The 20,039-nt window shown below is 46.7% G+C and overlaps 1 protein-coding gene and 1 non-coding gene across 16 annotated transcripts in view; one reads left to right on the forward strand and one right to left on the reverse strand.

The window, feature by feature from the left end:
- The window catches only part of CLASP1 (cytoplasmic linker associated protein 1), a 155,319-nt gene that overhangs the window by 14,733 nt on the left and 120,547 nt on the right, over window positions 1–20,039 (forward strand). For all 15 annotated transcript variants that reach the window (XM_042878002.1, XM_042877984.1, XM_042877987.1 and 12 more), the window contains exons 3-5: window positions 19,087–19,165; window positions 19,297–19,400; window positions 19,911–20,002. In XM_042878002.1, coding sequence (XP_042733936.1) covers window positions 19,087–19,165; window positions 19,297–19,400; window positions 19,911–20,002 — 275 coding nt within the window. The remainder of the gene's footprint in view (window positions 1–19,086; window positions 19,166–19,296; window positions 19,401–19,910; window positions 20,003–20,039) is intronic.
- On the reverse strand, window positions 18,339–18,456 carry LOC122183760. The gene has a single exon (XR_006180355.1). It is a non-coding gene; the product is annotated as a U4atac minor spliceosomal RNA (small nuclear RNA).

The following is a 20,039-nucleotide window of genomic DNA, read 5'->3' on the forward strand; positions in this document are numbered from 1 at the left end:
GCTGAGGGCTTGCTTAGCTTGTGGAGTGAAGGCTGAGAGGGAGTGTGATGGCTGTCTATAAATACACATCAGAGGGGTGGATGTGGGGTGGGGGCGAACGGTTGGAGCTAAAGGGCAAGGTTAGCACAAGAACAGATGGGTATGGACGGGCCAGAGTAAATTTAGGCTGGATGTGAGATGAGGGACTGGAAAACTCTTAAAGAGGAATGGGTGAGAGTAAGACATGTATTTGGTTTTAGGATTGTTCCTGTAATGCTTTGGAGTAGTTTATAAGTAGTGTATGTTTATAAAATACATCATAGAATAACAGGATTATCCATGGCTACAGGGAAAGCCCACTGCAGTCCTTTGTCTCTCTGGTAGAACAGTGTGTGAAACTGCTAACACTTTGGAAAAAGCATGAATATTTTAAAATGTGTGCTGGCTTGGGTCCTTAGAAATCCCACAGAGATTTACAGAGACTGTTCATGCTGTGCCTGAGTGCCCCTATAGAAATGCCTTTATGGAGGAGCAGCCTGTTAGGTGTGTATGTGATCAGGCTCCCTGGTGTTCCATAGGCTCTATGAGCCCTTGCTTTCCCTGCTGCTGGGACTGGTGCCTGGGGGCTGTAACCTGAACTGGAGGTTGGTTGCCAGGGTGGGATTTACTGGCATCCTGATTTTTGGCAAGCTGGGTGATGTGAGCAGGGCCTCTAAAATGGCTCAGTGGAATTATTCTGTCCTTTTGATGCTGAAAGAAATACTTATCAAAGGTGTCCTCACCAACACCAGTTTTACCTGCCTCTTCATTTCTCAGCTGAAAGGACCTACCGGCAGTCTGTCTTCTTTGTGAGATGTTCCTCAAATTCTTTTAGAAAGCCATTCTTGTCTCCTGCTTTGAACTTCAGTATGAAGAATTGCCTACTGGTAATCCCACTGGCAGGTGGGATCTATCTGCCTCTGTCTGATTTTAGTTCTTTACAAGCAAAGTTGTCTTTGTTAAGCCTCATTTCCTTATATTTTTCTCTATGCAAGTTTGTTATCTGATGCTGTGATTGTCCTGATGTTTGTTGAAATTTATTAAAGAATTTCCAAGTTATGGGGAGAGTGTAGAGCGTGTGAATGATAAATGCATGGTACAATTACATTGATGTCTATTCCTTAATAGTTTAACTGAAAAAGCATTGATGTGTAGTAATGCAAATGGATACATTTATTTCATCCTGGCACTTAGTAAAAAAAAAAAAAAAGCTCAGTGTCCATGGCTGTAAGTGCAGCTACATTGGTTCTTGGAGCAGCAGCCCATTGGACTCAGTGGTGTGTAGCAGGGATGCTTTCCCTTTCAGATAAGTGATTCTGGCTTCGCCTTCCTTTGGCAGCAGCTTCCTTTGAGACTGAAAAGTACGATTTCCTGCAGGGCACGGGGACCAGTTTGTAGGATTGCAAGATAATTTGCCTCTGTTTGTATCCTGTGTGCTCTGGGACCAGACCCTGAAGCACAGGGGAGGTGTGGGAGGTGTGGATCACAGTGCAGACAAGCAGGCTCTATTTTCTCCAGGTGAATGCTGCCACCTACAAATTGTTCATTACTTACTTCCTAGATCAGATCTCATTTTTAACGAGACTGCTCTGTTGTTCCTCATTTGGTACTGCGTTTGTTGCCAAATATGAAACCTTAAAACAAAGCAGCATTTGAGTATTCACGACCAAGAGCAGAGTCCCAGTTATAAGAGCGGGGAAGAAAGCAAGATCATTTTTTGATAACAGCGTGGCTGGCAACTTAGCTAGAGGAAGAAGTCTGTAGGATCAAGTCCTGAATTTTAAGTGTGAGAATTTTCTTGCCTAAGTGAAAGTAGTGCTTTTTCATCTCCAAAAATAGTTTCTTTGAGAGAACTTGGGGAGACAATGTGAAAAGAGGTGGTAGAACCCTGTCCTGTTGTGCCCTTGTTGTAGTGCAGGGTATGCATGGCATACAGGCTGTGGACATCTCCTCTGGGAAGTGGGAGCAGTGCAGGGTTAACCTTGATGCTACCACTTTGCTTGGGCTGTGTTTGTGCCTGCCTGAGAGGCTGAGAATTGGCTAACAGCAAACGGAAAACCTCCAGATGCTTCTATTCAGTGTGTTTTGTTGTTGCACCTTTGAGATGTCTCTGTAGTTACCGTAAATTGTACGTTAGAAATGAGCTCTTACTACTAATTATAGCAGCTCTTTGTTACAGTTGTATTCCACTGGAAGGTAGTGATTCTTGCCTTGTATTCTCATGGCTCCCTCTTTGACTAATAGCAGGTGGCAGTCATGTTGGCTCTGATTGGAATCCTTACTGCAAGTGGAGTAAGTTATAGTCTGTGCAGTGACACGTAGCAAATACCTGCTTTTAACAGTTAGGTCTTTGCTTATTCAGTGCTTACATTTAGGGATGTTACTTGTTTGGTATGATTTATAGCTAAATTTTAGAGGCTTTTCCTGATGTTCACCTACCACCAGGTTTTATGTAACCTAATTTTCAAGAATGCAATTCCTGTATTTCTGTTATAAATACAGATGATTCTGAGGCTTTCACATTGGAATAAAGCACACTGAAGTTTTGGAGAGAATCCTGTTTGCTCACAGTTGATGCAGTTGGTCCCATTGCACCTTACTGCTTATACCCCTGTTCTCTGGTATGCAGCATATCTAGACACATTCCTATGTCTGCTTAATTACAGTGGACAGTAAGTCCTTGGGTGGGTGCTGCAGTATACTTCTGGCTTATTGAAGAAGGCTCTGGAGAAGATGTCTGTGTGGCTCATTTAGCTGAGAAATGCAAGGGAATGTAGCAGTGCTGTGCCCTGAGGAACAGAGGGTGCCATGGTGTGCTTCTTGGCGTGTGTGCCTGAGCTGCTTGGCCTCCAAAAGAAATTTCTCTTCTCTGGATGTTGTGTGGAAAGTTATAAGTATGCACAGGCTTTAGAAAGTACCTGCTCTTACAGATTGCAGTGTTTGTTTTTCTTTTCTTTCTGTCTGGATAGAGATTCTCTTCCAGGTGTGCATTGGTGGCCTTTCAGGTAATGTACCATCCACCTCTTCTGTCTTATCTGTCCCTAAAAGTCTTTAGAAAGTGAATGCCTGTATAATGCTGTGAGCTGTGAATAAGATATCAGTGCTTTTGAAAGCCTCCACAAGCTCCAGCCCCCATCAGAACCTGAGCTTTCTCATTGGTCTTGAAGAGAACTGCTGCTTTCATGTTGTGCAGGTCCTGTTGTCTCCAGGTGATTTCGTCTGTCTACTGGAAGCTTCATGAAAATCAGAGAGGTGCTTTTCCCAAGCAGGAGGGCACACGTGAGGAAAAGTGCAGCGGTGCTTCTTTGAAAACCTCTGCTTAAAGGTGGGGGTAGTAGGAAATGCAGTGCAGGTGAATGGGGAAGCAAGAGCAGACATCTCAGAGATGAGAACATCAATGTGTGGGAATACTGGAGTAAGATGAAGGTGTGACGTGAAGGCTCACCCTAGTCAGCATACCAGAAAAAGAACTTTTCTCTCTGCAGAAGTAGCAGTGTAAGCGTGGCAGGATCACTGTTTCCCACATACAAGATTAGTTTGTTTAGTGCAAGGCCTGTTACTCCCCAGCCTTGAGTTTGAAAGCCTCTTTCCTAGCATGTCTCACCTGGGGTAGTGGTTTCTTCTGTCCTGACACTGGTGGTGGTCCACATTGGCATAGTGCCAGCGGCTGAAATCCCAATTTGTTCCTCTTGTGCTAACTCTTGAGTTTGTTGTTACTGTTGCTTTTTAATGACTGTGGAAGTGGAGACTAATGTAGTCTCTGAGGACAAGCTGGCTGAAAGGAGAATGGGAAGAGAAATTTAGGTCTGGAATGTTGGAAGAATTGGGTGACTTGGAGGCTGAGGAGCAGAGGGAGTGTGGAGCCCTGGGAGAAAAGGGGCAAGGATAAGAAGGAAGGCTGGAGGAACTAAGGCTGGGAAGTAGGCAGAGCTCAGCAGGGGAGCTGGCTTTTTGGGGGGCTAGCTGAAGCATGTGTGACTGATGGGCTCAGCACACCAGAGCTGAGGCAGAGCTTAGGTGGTGCTTGCAGGACTGGGCTGTAGCATCTCCTTGTGCCTTCACCCACATAGGCTATGTGCTGAGCTACCCGGCAGCTTTGTTCTTCCAGTGCTGTGAGTTGGGATGAACAAGTATGTGTTCTCCACACCACTGCCTTTTTGATCTAAATGTGTGTGAATTGTTGAGCATTAACGTCTGTTCTTTCTGAGGAAAACTTAGAAAAATGATTCTTATAAAGAGCAATTTCTACAGTAATTTCTGTGACTTGGAAATTTCTTGGTATTGCTTTGTTCACTGTGGTGGGCAGAAATTCAGAGGATTTAAGAAATGTGTTCTTTTGGCAGCTGTAATACCTCTGAGCAGGCAGTTCAGTGTGCCTGGGTGCAGAGTGCATCAGTTGGATGTGTCACTTCTGATCTTCTCCTGAAAGTCCTTGGTGAAAGAATTAAAGCGTTTCTGGGTAAGTGTGCCTTTTTAGGCTGGGCTGGACTTCAGACAACAGAATGATGTGGTACAGAACTCCTTCTATCAAGAGCCTTCAATCTCCAGCACTTAAGAAATTTCTTAAGACAGAATTGGAGTAGTTCATGGCCTGCAAGGGTTTGGCTGTGCATACGTTCTTCTGCTGTCCCTGGCAGTGGGTACTGATGTTGGCACTAACACTGAGGCTGTATTTCACTCCTGCAACTACCAAATTTTTTCCTTGATGCGCATTAAAAAACACCATTCCCCTTAGTTTACTATAAATACATTAATTAGCTTTTATTGTAGCACAGCTTAATTTTGAGAGCTCTACCAGCTGCCTTAGATCATCAGTGAATAACTGATCATCGATCAAGTCAAAGCCACACAGTGTTTCTTGAGTGTGCATGCGGTGCTGCTGGAAAGATGCTTCATATTCAGCAGGCCTGCTTCTTTGAGGAGGAGGTGAATAGTAGGAAGCAGAGTGGTCTTATCCCAGATGTTTACCCTTCAGTGTGCTGCAGCTGAAGTACTGCTGGCTGATGGTATTTAACAGCTCGTTCAGGCATCTTTCATTTCAGGAGGAATTAGTGCATGGGAATTGGAGCAGAAGAGTGTGGTGTAGATGGAAGATCACTTGGAAATGCTTTTGTAGGTGGTGGCTCTGTTATGAGGTCAGAAGAAAGGTGTTTTAATGACTTCTGTCTGAAAAGAAGGCTACTTGCCATGTCTGCTGGTCATCTTGGGCATGCAGATCTCATGGGTTCCCCAAGTGTTTGAGTGACTGTAAAGGAGGGGAACGAGATGAAGGGAAGGGAGTTTAAGTTAGAGAGTTAGGATTAGTTGCTGCAATGTGCCTCTGAGTTTCCTTTTTAAAACCTGAGTGCAAATCTATCCCAAGGATTTTTCAGGAATGTGTTTTATGGTGATCTCAGGGTTGTTGGTCCTACATCAGCATAATTACTGGATGAGGGATGGAGGTGGTCCTGCTACTGTCATCCTCATTTGGTGCTGCTGCAGCTCCAATACAGTGTTGTGCTCTGGCTGTGCTTTGAAGGAAGTGACACCTACTGAGACGATGTGGGGAGTGGTGTGTGAGGCCGTGTCTCAGATCTGGCTGTCACACAGGCTAAGTGGTGGTGGCAGCTCTGAAGTCTCAGGGAAGGTCCTGTGGGGAGTGTGAGGAGGGTGAATGAGCCAGGAGATTGTGCATACTGGGAAGAGGGGAGCTGCTGGTCTGAGAAATGGTGGAGTTGTGGCAAAAGATGAGGGTGGATACCTGCCTTCCCCATGGCATATATCCTCTGGGAGAACAGAGCAGGAGGACAGGTTGTCGTGTGCCTCTTTTTAATTGAGGAGGGAAGTAAGCACACAGGCAAGGAGAGCTGAGGGCAGGACTTTGGGATGGTGCTCACTGGGATGAGAAGTGGGCCAGCAAATGCTCTGGGGAGGGCAGGAAGATTGCTCCAGCCCGTTTATCTTCTGACTTACTGAAAAGCTATCAGCAGCTGTGAGTGGCATCTGTAAGCTAAGGGGAAAAGGAGGCATTGCTGGGGGCTGCTCTCTGGGGATTAGGCAGGCACTTAGGGTTGTGAGAGCAGCCGTGTGATGATAGAGTGTATGCAGAAAACAGCTCTGCAGCCAGACTTGTCTGAGCAGCAACTGAAAATTCTCAAGAGCTGTCTTCTGTATTCAGGAAAGGTGTGGTAAGGCTGGGACAATGGGAAACTGCTGCTTCATTGACAGCCAGCTCCTGCTGCCTCTGAAGTCAGGAGGAACTCAAAGTGACCCCAGCAGCTGCTTAGCACAGCCCCTGTGCTGCCTGCTTGGAGATGGGACATCACTTTGGGTAAATAACACAGCTAACACATGAAATGCTTGAAATAAAATCTGTGTCTTGAAGTAATATCTGTTAATAAGGATAATTTGTCTGAATTTTGTTTCTTATGGCTTTTTTTTTTTCTAGGAGATGCTTCCTTCCACACTAACCTTTAATAAGTAATTGGGGTTATCAAATCCTATTTGCTTCTTTGTTACAGAAGTCAGTGTGTGTGATGGAAGATTAAGATTTTCCCACTCTCTTTTGAAGCTTGCAAGTCTGCATTTCCTTATTATACTCCTGGTGGTTTTGAAGTAAAAACACATTGCTTTTCTTAACAGTGTTTTTTTTTTTTAATGGCCAATTAAATGTGGGCTTATCAGAAATCATCTTTTATGCCAATTACTATAGCAGTGTGAATGTTTGTGAAAGATGATGTTTTCTGTATAAAGCTTATACAGAACAGAAGATGGGGAAAACTTGTGGCTGTTCTGTGTTCAGCTTTTTGGGGGGGGAGGGAGGACACTGCCATGGGAATTGATATGGGGACAGTGTGAGCCTTCTTGGTGTGTGTGCAGGCTGCATGGAGTACTGCAGCTTTGACACCTGTGGTGCCTGTGGAGCTCAGATCCTTGTTTAGGGAGCTATAAAAGATAATTAGAAAGAAGTGAGACCACTGCTTGCTTGCATTTGCTGTGAAGTAATCCATAGCCTTATCAGAGAGGTATGAAGGTAATGTACGCTTCAGAAGTTTGGAAACTGCTGCATGTGGATCTTGGTGGGGTGGAGGATCCTCGTGTCTGTTTTTCTGAGGTATATGCAACGGTTGTATTGTTAACAAAAAATAAATCACTGTACAGAATTCTTAGTTCTCATCTTCTTCCTTTATTTGATTTGAAGATCCTAAATCAGGTTAAGTCCCGATGCTGTTCCAGAAGAAATGCTCTGTTCACAGAACATAATTGGTGTTGGAGCTGAGGGAGCTGGTTGGGATTCCACGAACTGTACTGTGTAGGCTGTCAGATTAACTGACCTAATGAGCCCCTTCTGCCTCTAAAAATCGGATTTTGGTGCAAATAATAGAGGAGTAAAGAGGTCATGGTCTTTGCTGGCTCTGTTCTTTAATATGGCTTGATGAGAGATAACACTGTTTCAAATGAGTTTTTGTTCCCATGTCCTTGCTGTTTCCTTTGCCCTTCCCAGATCAGTAGTGTGAGAAGGCTGTCCCCTTGCTTCCAAACAATGCTGTTTTGACATTCTGTATTCTGTTCTTGGTTATTTTGGAGAAAATTGAGAATCTCCTTTGGCTTGAATAGAATCAGTATAGGTGTAACTAGCAGGGAAAAGAGTGGCTGACTTACTGGAATTGCTAACTGGATTGTCATTTGGAGTTATGCCTTTGATTGCAAAGGGCAGTTGTGCTCTGCAGCAGATGTAAGAGCTGAGGGACTGTGTGGATTGCCCCAGGACCCATGGTATGCCCTCATCCTTGCAGGGTTGGAGGTGCACTGTATTCCTTGCAATCAAGGGCTGAGGCTTAGCAGGGTGGGAGGTGGGCACTGCCCCCAGGTGAGGCTGAGCCACAGGATCACTGTGCTCACTGATGGGTTCCCTGTGTTTGCAGCTGACACACTTAAGCTGTATTTGGATATTGTTTTTGTTTGTGTCTGGGTTTTTGAACCTCTGTTGTTCAGTGTTCATTTTAGCAACACTTGCATACCTGAAAGATCTTATTTTTCTTTTATCTGGTATCAAAAGATTAAAAAGAAGCTTGAAAAGGAGGATACTTTCTTCATTTGACTTGCACAGCTACTTTCCTCCTTAACGCAGTGAGCTCTGGCTTTCTGCTGAAAGCAGGCTTGTGTCTGCGCTCAGTGAAGAGCCAAGGGGAGGTAAAGTGCTCCTTTTGCAGAGTATCTGTTGGTCTCCCAGTTTTGTTGATGCTCTTTTGTTAGTAAAGAACAGTATGTGGTCTGTGTGCACTAAACGAAGGACATCTGAGCCTCCTCTTTCATCCTTGCGTAGTTTTCTAGACTTGGTGGGCCTCAGACTGCGATGATGGAGCATGCCTTGTGTAGTGGTCTAAGGTGGTATGAACTGCGTCTGCCTGGAACCCTCAGGCTGAGTGATGTCTGAGAGCTCAGGCCTTCACCAGAGCTGTTCAGTACTTAAGCAAACAAAAACCCCTTGCCTGGTAAGAGGCAAGGCCTCTGCTTCTCCTTGCAAGATCTGATGTGGAAATATTTAATGCACGTTCATTTCCCTTACATATTCTGAAGGAAGTTGGAGATGCACTGTGTTTCTGACTGCCATAGTTAATGATAGGCGAAACCTGGAAGTCTTTGATGCTAGATCAAAAGAAGGAAAATAAAATAGTTTTGGAAGGATGAGATTAATGTTTTTTTGTTTTTGTTTTTCAGTTCTGCTTTTCATCCAAAAGGATCTGGTAGTATTTTCAAACCAGCAAAATGGCTAAACCCATCACTTGAGCATGCAGCTTTTCACTTGACTTAATGATAGACTTGGTACAAACGTACTTTCTTCTGTCAAGGAGATTGGATTGCTTTAAATATTGATGGGATGGTCTTTAATCACCAGGTACTGATGGGGAGGCTGCATGTAGTCCCAAGCTCACAAATGAAGTAGCAGGACAGTCCTACAGAAAAATTTGGAAATGGGCCAATGAACTTCTGCTCTTGCTGGGAAATCAGTGAGGCACAGGCCAGGCAGCTTGTGTGTCATCCCAGAGCCCAGGAAGATGTGACTTCCAAAGCCAACAGCATCCTTGTCCTGCAGCCCTGCTGAGGGTGTGTGTTCTGCTCGTGCTCCTGAGCTAGGCAGGAGGTAACAGGCTGCTTTCTCTGACTTTATTCTCTAAGATTTCTCCTCCCCAGTCTTTTTCTGAGCTACAAAACTCAGGTTTTGTTGGTTTGACTGGAAAGCGGTGCAGGATACTTGCCCTGAAGATGTAGAAGCACTTGCAAATAACATACAGGTTCTTTCTTGGTGTTGCCTACTTTGTGTGGAGATGCTTCTTCCCTTTTTTGCTTTGTCAGATGCGTTAGGCTGTGTAGTTCCTGGAGCCTGTCACTGCTGCTCTGCTCACCATAGAACCCAGAGCTTTCCCTTCCAGGTTATTATTGAGCCTCACCGGCCTGCTGTGATGAGAATAAGTTCCTGGAGCACAGCAGTGGTGGGAGAGCCCTCCTCCATCTGCATCAAGGAGGCTGTTGGGCTGAGTGATGCTGCAGCAGGGAAGAAACCCCTGGTCATTTCTTACACTCTTCTTTTTATGCATAGTTTCTCTGAAGTTTTAAGTCTAGTCCCAAAAGAATGAAGACCTCTCCATAGGTTTCTGTGGTAAAGACTCTTAGCAGCGTGAAGTCTGGGTGGATCACTTGTCCCTTGAGATACAAAAACGTGACTGAAATACTGCAGACTGGGTTTTGTGTGCATCTCTAAAGATTCCAGTTACGGATCAGAGACATCTGTCTGAGTTGCTGGATTGTGATGAACTGAGTGGGAAGTGAATTTCTCCCGGAGTAAATGCTTGCCGGGAAGGCAGTACCCTTGCAGGGATTAGCTCTGAGGGGAAAAGGTATTTTCTCTTGCTTAGGTGCACAGGTGTTGGAGCTAATACCACGTGCAGCTGCTTCTCATTCCAGGTTAATGATGCTTTGTTCCCCAAGGTCTTGAGGAGCATGCTTAAAGAAGGGAGAAGTGCATTGGCAGGATTCAAGCACCCAGGCTGCTCTGTTGGCCTTGTTCCTAAAACCACCCGTGTGAATTTGCTCAGGAGCCGCAGGAAGGGCTTGGCTGCTGCTGAGCTGCTGGCTGTGGCAGTGGTTCCTGGTGGGTGCTGTCTCTGGCACCTTGGGGCTCTTAGGGAACTAGTGGAGGGCGAAGCCTTGCTGTTCCCCACTCGTGCCCTCAACATCTTGCAAACTTAGAATATGACATAATGAAACTTAGATTGCAGCTCTGTTAGTTGGTGAGGACTGCTGACAGCCAGACCTGAAATGAGCTGTGTGGATTTCATTTCAGGTGTATGAATGAGAGGAGAGTGATGGTGAAGAGCACTCAATACTGAGGAGCCTCCTGTTGACCCTTTGCTTGCAGCCAACCTTATTCTCTGCTGCTGGGCAAAAGCTTTACTGCACTTCAGTTGTGAGGCTGTAAAACAGAGATGGTGATGATGTATTCCAGGTTTGCAGACTATGGGCCTGCACTGCAGCTGAGCTGTGCCAAGTAGACAAAAGAGCCATCCAGCCAGCTTGTTTGTAGGGTCATTAATGATGAATGGAGGGTTTGGTGCCTACCTGTAGAAGAACAACAAACTGTTGAGACCTTTTTAAAATACGTTCTTCATTTGATTTGATGCAATTTAGTACAGTGGAATTGGAATGTCCCTAATGAACAAAAACGCTGCAAGCCAAACTGACTTTTATATTGATTTGGGCAGCCTGGAGACTTCCTAAATGTTTTAAGCTCACTGATAGTGTTGCAGAAAAGAGTTCAGTTAACTGGGAGAGGTTTGGTTTGTGTTAGTCTGGCTTCAGGAGCAGGTCTTGCTGTGGCAGAGCAGCACGACTGGGTTGTATTGCAAAGGAAGTCAGTCTAGAGCATGCTGAATATGCTAATGTAGATTTTTTCATACAGTATCCAGCATGTGTGGTCTGTGAAGTTAGATGCATGGGTGTTCAGAATAGCCAGAAGTGTATTATGGCCTATTGTTTGCTGTTGAATAATGAATGTCACAAGTATGCGGAGTTTTATTGGGTCTCGGAGCAGCTCTGTGATGGAATCCAAATGCCTCCTCGTGTCTTGCAGCAAGAAAAAAGTGCTTCTCAGAAGAGCTTCCCTTGGCTGTCCTGCCAAGAAATGTCACGGCATGCGTGCTTCTCAGAGCTGGGCCCACAATAGTTCTGTGATGAAGAAAAGTCTGTTCTTTCTGTTTAAGTTGGGAGTCACTGGTGTGGAGTTGGTGAAGGAGTCCTGTGGGGAAGGGAAGGAAGAAAGGATGTAGTGTGAGTTTCAGACATGGGGAAAGGCAGTGTAAGGCTCACCTCAGCCTTAATGTCTTCTGTCAGACAGTTGCTCAACCTGTGCTTAAGATACATGATGTCATGATTTCCAAGCCTTCTGAATTACTTGGTTTCAGTGTCCTCCTCTTTATGCTAATTTCCTTTCCAGCTAATCTAAGAGGATTTATCTTTATCCTTCTTTTAGAGGGAAAAGTTGATTGCCACCCTTCTTGAAGTCCATGCTAGCAAAATCTCTTCAGTGTGCTTGTCAGCTGAAGCTGGCAGTTTGTACTTTGTTGTGCAGCACATGGCAGTGCTTTGTCTGTGCTGAGACATCTCTAACTGCTGGATTTGGTGAGGTTCTGAGATCAAGGCACTTCTCCTACTAGAAAGCTGCTGAATAACCAAAGGGTACAAAGGACCTCTCCTGCCTGCAGGTAGAGCTGCACAAAGGCAGGGTCCTTGCTGATGCCTTTCTTTAATGGTTTTCATGCCCTTGAAGGTGTGACATCACTGTTCAAAAAAGATCCTCTAGAGAAGTCTTTGTTTTACACTTGCTGCTCTGGTTTCCACGCTCTCCAGGTTTCTGCTCTAGCTCTACAGCAGTGTCGTTAACAAAGGGGAGGTGGGGGGAGATGTGGGATGGAGCTCTAACAGCATCACCGTGGGCAGAGATCTCTAATCTCTGGAAAGGCCGCAGCATGTGGCAGGGAAAAGAGCAGGCTGGCAGATGGGGTGAGCACAGCTCCAGTCATACTGAGGAGACAACGTGGTGAAGCTTTCGTGCTGTGGCAGACAAATGGGTCACAACGTTGATTTGTCACCCTGAGTGTAAGAACTTGTGCTACAACTGAATGTGATAATGTGAATTAAAGGCATTTTTGTGAAAGATGAGGCAATTGATACACATGCACTGAGATCATAACCCTCAGAGACAGAAGGGCCCAAGGCAGTCTGAGTGAAATTCTTGGCTGTACAGCCTGGAAGGCTATATTGATAGAGGCCAGAAGAACATAGCGAGTGCTTGAAAGGAGCAATTGGTGGCTTTTAAGTCTGCTCCAGAAGGTTCTGAGCAACTCCTGTGAGCAGAAAGCTCTCTTGGTTTGGGCTCTCCTGGTTAAACTTCGTGGAAAAGGAGAGCTGCAAGCTGCAGTGTGATCAGTGGGGCATGTGCTGGGCTGGCTCTTTGCATAGCGCTCGGTGTCACAGCTCCAGGAGCACAGGCAGCGGAGGCTCAAAGTTCAGAATCCCCCAGCCAGTGGGTTATGTTGTACCAGGCTATTTCTACCAGTTGCTATGTGGACTGGCACATGGGTTCCTGGCCCAGGAGGTCCATTAAGATCTTTCCTGATGTTGCTGCTTGCCCCCTGCCAGGTGTAATGCAGTGTGACTGTTGCTGGGGCTGCTTGGAGCTGTGTCTCCTGTGGAAGGACTGGAGGGTCACTGAAGGATTGGAGCTGAGCCCTGGCTGTGATGCATGCAAGTCTGCTGGCAGCCTCCTGGTTCCTGTCCAGGAAGCAAAACAGCATCCCTCCACATCCTCACAGAGGCATTGTCAACTGGAAGAGCGTTATTGGCCTGCATGTTATTTTGCCTGCATGCTGCCTCACGCAGGCAAAAGGAACAATACAATTAGTGCTGGTGTTGATTGGTATTATAGCCTTTCTCAAACCCTTTTAAGAAGGGATTTCAGCTTAAGGTGGAGCAGGGAGTGAGACTGCTTTGCCATGATGTTGTTCCTTGTTCTATCTGGTACAAATGACACCAGAGGTGCTGGTGCTGCCATATCCTGACTTCTAGGCCAAATTATTTAGTGAACCAGAGGGATTTTGTGGTAAAACAATGCAACTGAATTAATCTGTCTTACAAAGTAAAAAGCTTTCACTCTCTTGGGTTATTTAATGAGTCACTTCATCCAAGAAACCAGCAAGGCACATGTGAGGTCAGCACATAATTGGGCGACTCTTCAAAGAGCATACAGGCTGCCCAGCGGACTCGGGCAGCTTAGGATCCAAAAATGTGTTTCTGCAACTGTTTTTCTCCCTCCTAGTAACATTTAGGTAGTCTTAAAGGTCTGAATGAAGTCATCTGCGGGTAAGAAATGTGCAATGACTGCAGATTGTTGTGCCCTTCTGTTTCTGGGGAGAATTATGTGGGTGCAGGCAACTGCACCTCATGTTCTGGGTTTGTGCCAGCATGATGGGTCAGAATCAGGCCTGCAGCAGTATGCCCCAGCTCAGAGTCACAGAATAGATGATCATCTAGTTCAACCCCCTGCTAAAGCAAGTTTGCTGGAGTAGGTAACTCCTTACCATTTGGTTGACAAAAAGTCAAAATGTGCCAGAAGAATGCAAGGCCTGTGTCTCTTGCAGCTATTTTCTTTAAAGAAAGAGTTAATGAAGAATCTGTGCTTTGCTTCCATGGTGCTTTGTGTTTGTGGCATCTTCTTTGATGTATGAATTTGAAGACGAGGAACAGAATGTATATATATATGCTCTCAAAACATTTTAAGTCCTTTGAAGGAGAGAGGAGAAATCTCTTTAAATGGTGATGTGAGTGTACAGAGTAGCTCTGCGTGTTTTTTTTTCTCCCTGCATGTATAGATCTTAGGCTGAACTTTATAACTGGACTGCATGCTGGCACAGCCCCAGCACTGCAGGCAGATGTATATGGAATAGCCAAACAACACTTCTTCCAACATACAGATGAGACTGCTAGATCTCACCATGACAAGTTTATGGTAGTAATAATGCTCTGTAATTCCAGATGAGGATATGAAAGCTCTTGGAAAACATCAGTTTATATTTCCCCCGTCCTGCCAGGTTGCTCTTAGCCCTGCATTACAGGAGGAAATAGATGAAGGGCACAGAGACACAACTGTAGTAGGGTTCCCTCCGTAATCAGTTGATGTCATTCCTTTTGTGTAAGACGTAGCAACTGAGGTGCATGGCTTTTCTTACAGAGCCTCTACTGAAGAAAAAGCCGCTGCTGGATCTCTAAATAAGCAGCAGGAGCAATGTTATCAGGGAAACATTTTGTGTGTGTTGGCTCTATCTTTGAGCATCGCCTTATCTGAACTCCTGTTTCTCTAAGTGCTGTTTCCTAGCCTGACATAGTTGCTATCTGTGAAACTCAACCTCCTATTCTCAGTGCCGCATACTGCAAGGAGCTGGCAGGCAGCAGCCTCCTTCCTGAGCCAGGCTGCTTTGACACAGACTGATAGAGAGGAGCAGTAATTGGAGCCTATCGTTGTGTACGGCTTTGAACTTTTTACTTTTATCAGATGTTGTCAAGTTAAACAAAACCTCCTAGGTAAATAAACTAAAAGCGCTGTGCCTTTTCATTACTGTGAGGAATGTACCAGTGCCTGCTGTGGCTGGTGTGAACTTGAGACACACACACACCCCTGCTCTTGCTGCTTGGTCCGTCTCTTAGGTCATTGGTACCTACAGAAAACTAGAAATCTACGGTTGTTATGGATTGGGTCACGTAGCTGGAGCCTTGGAGGACTACAAAGAGTTGTCTCATCTGCTTCTGTGCCTACAGAAGGATTAAAACACATCTGTTTCACAGTCTGCCAGCAAAGCCTTGGTATTGGTGACAGAGGAGCTCATTAAATCCATTCGTAAATGGACAGGGCTGCTTCTAACTAGAATACATAAAACTATTTCAAGTGTTAATGAATGTTTAAAATCACTGGCAGTTGAAGGCCTAGATATTAAGGCTTGAACAAAACAAAGTGCTTAGTATAATTTTGAACAACCTGATCTAAATTTGAGCAGTGGGATGGGAGCATGTTGAACTGGTTGGCCCCTGGAGACCTCCACAATCTGATTTTATTGTTGAGCTCTGCTCTGGCTCCAAGGCTTGAAGAGCTGCTGTCTCTTTGGAATTGTGTTGATTCCTTTGCAGGCTTCGGTGCTTTCCCAGAGTGCCAGCATTGTGCACAGGCTGAGCTGAGTGGGTTCTTGTATAGTGCTTGCAGCTTTTGTTCCTCTGAGGTATTTCTGTTTCTTAAGAGTTCCATTTGAAATAATTAATCCAAGAGCTAATGGTTCAGTTAAACACTGAATTAATTCCCTTCTTATATTAATCCACAAGAACTGAGGGACACTTGCTTGTGCATCTCCAGCCTAAGAGTGCTTTTTTCAGTGTGTCATAGACCTTGGAGCACTGACAGGAAGCATTTGCCTCACATGTTTATGTGCATTTCTGGAAGTAAATGTATGTGGCTTGTCCCTAAAATTTTCCAACTGATTTTCCTCTTGTGCTATCAGCTGTTTTATCTGGGCATGTTGGTTTCCCTTAGGAAAATGCTGGTTCCTTCAAACAGTGTGGTAGGAAGCATTCCCTCCTCTTCTCTTGCGGCACTTCTGTTTCATTTTGTTCTATAGGAATTCAGTGACTTCTGTGAAACATCTCACTGGTTTAGCAGCTCTGGAGGTTGGAATGCTTCAGCTGCAGGAAGGTGTGTGTCTTCACCAGCATCAGCCCATCCACATGCCTCAGCTGGACCCTGACCCAGATATTGTCAGGCTGTTGCCGTGGGGGAGAGTGCTGTAGTGGTAGGCTTCCAACAGGGCTGCAGTAAGGCAGTCTGACTCTCTTCTGTTGAATAGCTGCCCTGTGGTGATGATCATCACCCACTTCAGACTTGGAATATCAGGTGTATAGGATGGTGTGGAATATTACCTGTATGTAACTGGATTTTCTAGGTAGCTTGTTAGAGAAGCTATAAGTACATAACTGAATTGCAGTGTGTGTAGGTCTGGGTGCACATTCTGCTCCAGAGCTGTTCTGCAGGCATCTGCTGCTTTGGTGCCCTGGTGAGAAGTCTGCCCCTGCCTATGGGTGGCTGGCTCAGCCCCCAACATCTGGGGACAGGTAGCCTGCTTGAGAAACCTGTTCTGGGTTTCTGACTGCATGCTGTGTGCCAGAGTGGCCCATAGGTGTGCCCTAATGTAGATGCAGTGTGCTCTGCTATTCTCTCATATAGCTGAGTATCTGTTGGAAGCGATGGAAGGGCTGTCTGTTTGCAGTCTGAGGGAGGAAAACAGATGTTCTATTCTCGTGTGGGAGCTCAGTGGAGCAATGCTTCAGCTGTTGCTCCAGATCTCACCAGTGACAGAAAGGCAAAGGGACAGATTCAGAGGTCAGTGGGCGTTGAAGAGAGGGAAAGTATTCAGGAAGCAGAAGAATGCTGATTTCCTATGTGTTTGTGGCTGCAGTGTCTGGATCTGGAGCATGTACAAAGCATTGTCATCAGTTAACATTACTTTCTGAATGAGCGGGGATACTTTTTTTTTTTTTTTATTTTGATTGCTGTTTCCTAGACCAGATATTTCAAATTCTTGAAAGATATCTACTTGCCAGATGTTAAAATAGTAACGACTGTGCCTGAGCTGATGGAGAACTGTACTAAGAGCTGGAACAGACCTGCATGGGTTACAGACCGGTTGGAGCTCTGCTGGTTGAATGCTGAGCCAGGAGCCTGCTTGCTCCCATCTTTTCCTCCTGCTCCACTGTCCAGTAGAATACTTAGTGCTATTTCACTTGGCAGTTGGAATGCTATGATGCTAGCAGCATTCTCCAGCAGCCTTTAGCAACAAAAAGTGAAGAAAGGACTCTGGCAGAAACCAAGGGGGAATTCCAGACAGGAATTTTGTGATAAATCAAAGGTGGAATTTAGCAGAATTTAGGTCATTGTCCTTGTGTGATTATGGGCTTCCTTTGTGGTCAACTGATGGATGTTTCAGCTCATCTCTGGGAAGACCTCACACTTGCTGGCAGTGACCCTGCCGTGCAGCCTGGCAGAAAGATTTCAGGGTGCTAAAGAAGCAGCTTCACAGGAGTAAGGCTCCTGCTGAAATGATGCCTTCCTGTGTGGATGACGTGCTCCCTCTTGCTTGCTGTGGCTCCTTTCTGTACCTTACATCTGTCTCTTGGGTTATTGTCTATGCAGTTTTTCATTTTGCAGCTAGCGAAGTACCTTGAGTGCTTCTTTTCTCAATTGGAGTTGGCTGCTGTGGGATGATGATGCTGTTACAGGTTATGGCAGTGTCTGGAGACAGGTGTGTGTAGGTCCTGCTTAGGCATTCTGCTTGCAAGGCTGGGAATTGCTGGGGAAGCTTCAGTTCTTAGGGTCTTTCCAGAGCTTTGCAAAAGTAATGGCTGCTGAAAATGCTATTGCACACTTATAAGTGTTTTTACCAAACAAGGCAAGAAAAACCTTTACTGGTGTGTTCTAGCAATGGACATTAACACCTGGTGCATGGCCTCTGCCCTGTTCATTCTGGTCTATGGGTGCCTCACAGCAGCACCTGCTCAGCCCCCCAGCAGACCCCTGGCTGCTCCTGTGCTGGGCTGCCTTGTTCTTCCAGGTGCTAGCTAACCCCTCACAAGCACTTTGCTTCCACCTACAGTGTGTTCAGCATTTTCTGTTCTGTAGCGTTGCAGGTGGAGTTGGGGTCAGCGCTTCTGTGCTAGGAGCTTTGAGCTGCTACAGCTGATGTGGTTATGTGCGATGCTTCGTGCTGCCTTCAGCACCTGAGAGGTGCCTTGTCTGCAGAGCTGCAGCTCATGCTCCGTCTGACACATGCGTGATCTCAGTGCTTGCAGGGCCAGCTGCATTTTCCTGGCTGAGGACGTGGCCGTGTAATGCTCAGCTGGCAGCAGTTGTGCATGGTGCAGTGGCAGTGTTTGTGAGCAAGACACCTAACTACTGAGTTGGGAGGAGCCAGAAGCAGCACCAGTCGGTAGCACAGGTTGTTTTTCTCGCTGATTTCCTACAGTGCTGACTTCGTGCTCTGTGGGTCGTTAAGATCCTCACAGCCGGCTGCTGCGTGACCTGCTTACGGCCCCCACACTGACATCACCTGCAGCGGTGGGGGCGGGGCGAAGCTCAGGACAAAGGGCCGCAGCCCGTAGGTGAACGTGGCGGCCGCCGTGCACGCGCACAGCAGGTCGGTCTGCGCGCAGCCGTGTGAGAAACGCGCCGGGCTCACGCGCCGGTGCGAGGTTCCAAAAATTGCGCCGCGCGCGCACGCGGGCGCTACGTGTGTTGCTCAGGCGTTAGCAGTGCCGCTCTCACCACGCGTTCATCGAGCGGCCACGCAACCCCAAGATAAGGACGGTTGGTAGGGGCTGTCGCGCGCCCGCCCTAAGCGCGAGCCGACCGCGCCACGGGTCAGGGTGAGGGGACGCGCGCTCTCGGCGCTGCTCGCACGCCCCATCAGCTCGGGGGCGCGGTCCGCGGGACTTATTCCCGCTGGGCCCCGCTATTCCCCCCTCGCGGCCTCGGTTGAAGGCGTTCTGTGGGCCGGAGGGGCGCTACCCAGCGTGCTCCGCGCCGTCCGCCGGGCGATTTGCATAGGGGGCCGGGCCGCGCGGCGGGAGTGTGGCGGAGAGCGCCCCCTGCCGGCAGCACCCGGCCTCGCCTGGGCGAAGTCGCACTGCCTGAACCGCCCTCCTCAGATCCTGGTTACCTCCTCAAAGCTGCGTTTAATTTCTGCAGGCGAATGGTGAGACGGATGTCAGTGCACGCCATTTCCTGATTACAAGTGTAATAACAATTAATTAAGGTGTTTGTTCCCATGTGCTATGGTCTCTACGCATACAGCACACGTGCACTCTGTGTACAACAGTGTGGGTTCTGCACCACAGCTCAGTGCTCTCCGTGCTCCTGGAAGCCCTGTGAAGCGAGCCCACAGGGTCTGCTTCCTGCCTGGCCTCAACCTGATGCTGACACCTGTCCTCTGTTTCCAGGTGGTGCTGCTGGGGATCGACATCATCTCCGCACTGGTGTCCCGCCTGCAGGACCGCTTCAAGGCTCAGATCGGCACAGGTAAGTGATGCTGCCTTTCCCCTCCTGTGGCACAGCTCTGATGTCTCACCCTCCTCTGAGGGGCAGAGGGGCTGTGTGGCTGTGGTGATTTCCTTCTGAGGGATTTGGATGTTGCTGTTCTCCTTTTGCAGTGCTGCCCAGCTTGCTGGATAGGCTGGGGGATTCCAAGGACTCTGTGCGGGAGCAGGATCAGACCTTGCTGCTGAAAATCATGGAACAGGCTGCTAATCCTCAGGTATGCTTCACAGCCCTTTGTGGTGTGTGAGAGAGGAGCTGCTTGAAGTGGAGCTGTTTGAGTATTTCTGTTGTTGGTGTCCTGGTACTCTGTGTAGATGTTAACTTCTCCTTACTTTCTCTTCTATCAGAGTATTCTCCTATGGCAGTCTCTAATGCCCTCGTCTCCCTATGGCTCTGTTATGAATGATTCATATGTGAGAATGCTATTGGATGGCTGGGTGGTCAGGGTCTGCATGAGAGTGTGTGAATGCTGCTTGGATTTATCAAGGAGCAGTCAGTGTAATTGTTCTGGGTGCTGGAAGGCACTTGCTTTGTATAGTGCTGTTATTTTAGTTTGTGGCAAGTTAGCGAAGAACTAGTCATACTTAAAAATGTTTTACTGCTTGTTGTCTTATTCAGCTTGAATGGACGTAAAGTTTGTCATGCAAAAATGTTACAGTGTATGAAAGAATGAATCTCTCTTCCCTGGCCTCCTGTTTTGTCTCACTTTGTTTTCTGTCTCCCACAGTACGTGTGGGATAGGATGTTAGGAGGATTCAAACACAAGAATTTCCGGACAAGAGAAGGGATCTGTCTCTGCCTTATTGCAACACTCAATGCGTAAGTCAGAACCTCCTGCAACTCTAAGTTACGCTTG

The sequence above is a fragment of the Lagopus leucura genome, unplaced genomic scaffold, assembly GCF_019238085.1.
Source record: "Lagopus leucura isolate 7727_CA_CO unplaced genomic scaffold, USGS_WTPT01 Super-Scaffold_100019, whole genome shotgun sequence".
Taxonomy (NCBI): Eukaryota; Metazoa; Chordata; class Aves; order Galliformes; family Phasianidae; genus Lagopus; species Lagopus leucura.